Raw genomic sequence first — 2,500 nt, forward strand, 5'->3', positions numbered from 1 at the left:
TGACCAACAGCAACACTTAATATGTAGAATTGGATATGGCATGATGCCTATGATGCAATATTACATTTTTAAAAACATAAACAAGGCTATCACCAGCCAGGTATTCATGTTACACCCGAGTGTGGTTAGAAAATATAAGTAAAGGGCATTTTTATGGAACTCAACTTAGCATCGCCAGAGCAGGTCTGGAACCAGGGACCTTCAGGTCTCAAGGCGAGTATCATACCACAAGACCACAAAGTCACACATTAAATTGAAAATTGAAAATTAAATTCCAAATTTTTGAAACTCTGCTCTCTCTTCAACCTCCCCCCCCCCCCCCCCCCCCCCCAAAAAAAAAAAAATAAAAAAAATAAAAAAATAATAAAGCTTTTTTATATTGTATACACATTTATGTTGAAATTTTCAGGCCAGAGAGTAAAGGGTAAAGGGAGTGAATTGTTCCAACTGTTTAGAGACCTGGATGAAAAGATAAATAGTAAGTTATTTCCCTTTTATGCTATAGTTAGCAATTTACTTATTACATATTGTTTCTCTTTAAGAGAAAAAAAAAACCCACTTTACCTTAAATGTAATAATTTTTAATTTTCTTTTACAAATATAAATCAATGAAGTTACGATTGTTGATGGTCGTTGCCTGACCCCATAGATATAGAACCCATAATGATGAGATGATGATGATGATCAGGATAATGATAACAATGATGATGATGATGAGGATGATGATAACGATGAGGATGATGATGATGTTGATGATGATGATGATGGTGACGACGATGATGAGACACAGTAAGATTCCTCTCCCCAGAATTTCAAACACCTACACATGTCAACATTGACGCATCATCGACTCACTTGACCACTGACACTCCGGTGACTCAATGGGTTGTAGATGAAAACAAATCAGACAAAGTACATGATGCTGAAAACGACTTTCAAGGTAAATCTGTTTTTCATTTCTGAATAATTGTCTCAAAACCTCAATTAACGATATTATTATTAGACCTGTCAATTCTCACTCAATTTACTGAAATTAGTCAACTCGTCAAATTGAAAGAAATGAAGAAAGAAAGAATTCATGAATCATGAATGACTGTAAAGTAATTAGGAATATTCCACAGCTGCACACAGCCTTCGTGAAATTATTTTTTCACTTTCCAAGCCTGTCGTGATCCCAATGGTAGCCAATTTTAACTGAGCCGGTGAGCGATAAATTTCACTGTTTTGTCTAAGCCAAAATTGACCACATTTACCTGGTGAAGAGTAAAGGTATGAAAAAGTATAATGCAAACGCTAGAAGTGCGTTGAAGTGCGTTATGTAGACGCGTCCAAATCGAAAGTTATATGATTGCTACAAACACATCTCGATTGCCTCACATTGTAAACAAACTGGTTGACCGTTTCTAGTTTCTTCACTGATTGGGTAACTAATTAAAAGGAACAATGGTAAGTAGCCTAATTAATTAGTTTTCTGCCATTGTTTCGCTCAAGCGAACTTACTGTTTATTATTCATTTCGATTCTTTGGATTTTTTCGCTACGAATTACGAAGAGTTTCAGTCAATTTTTATAGAGCTCATTTACAGGTCTATATTATTATTTTTTTTTTTTTGGGGGGGTGGGGGTTGCGATTATGTGGTCTTCTGGTATAACACTCATTTTCGGATATGAAAGTCCTGGGTTTGAGTCTCGCTCCATGCATAGTTGAGTCCTTGGAAAAGACTCTTTACTCACATTCTTTCACCGTACTCAGGTGTAAAATGACTACTTGGTCGTTAATAGCATTGTCTCTGTAGGAAAAAATGTAATATTGCCTAACAGGCGTTGTGTCTCATTCTATACGTTACGTGTTGCTGTTGGTCAGGGACCCTCTGTTTTTGAGGGCTTTGAGCATGTTTAGTAGATATTGCGCTATATGAAAGCTCAAGTTAGATGCTACAAATGTAATTTATATTAGAAAATATTATGAGACTTGGATTACATTTTTAAGTATATTTATATTTTGTTGAAAAGCAAAGCATTGATATCGATTCTGAAGCTGACAAAGATTTAAATTTTACATTTATTTTAACCCTGAAATCCTTTTTGGGAGTAATAATAATAATAATAATAATAATAATAATAATAATAATAATAATAATAATAATATTAATAATAATAATAATAATAATAATAATAATAATAATAATAATAATAATAATAATAATAATAATAGTAATAATAATAATAATAATGATAATAATAATAATAAAACATTTTCTCATATAGCGCCCACTGTTGAATCATATGTGTGCTTTACAATAAATTATATACATAATTTCCAAGTATGATCTCATGCTTTACACTTTTAAATGCACACACATACGCACACACACACACACACACACACACACACACACACACACACACACACACGCTTCCAAAGATGCTTGTTTAACGGGACATACTACCATTTTTGCCTTTATTTATTTATTTTAACCCTGAAATCCTTATTGGTAGTA

At 33.1% G+C, this 2,500-nt stretch overlaps 1 protein-coding gene across 2 annotated transcripts in view; it reads left to right on the forward strand.

Moving 5' to 3' along the window:
- LOC144965656 (leucine-rich repeat-containing protein 61-like) overlaps positions 1-2,500 on the forward strand; it is a 16,220-nt gene that overhangs the window by 11,771 nt on the left and 1,949 nt on the right. For both annotated transcript variants that reach the window (XM_078901218.1, XM_078901219.1), the window contains exons 6-7: positions 410-478; positions 809-940. In XM_078901218.1, the coding sequence (XP_078757344.1) occupies positions 410-478; positions 809-940 (201 nt within the window). The remainder of the gene's footprint in view (positions 1-409; positions 479-808; positions 941-2,500) is intronic.

The sequence above is a fragment of the Berghia stephanieae genome, chromosome 2 (assembly GCF_034508935.2).
Source record: "Berghia stephanieae isolate SIO BIC M18660-M18661 chromosome 2, UCSD_Bste_1.3, whole genome shotgun sequence".
Taxonomy (NCBI): domain Eukaryota; kingdom Metazoa; phylum Mollusca; class Gastropoda; order Nudibranchia; family Aeolidiidae; genus Berghia; species Berghia stephanieae.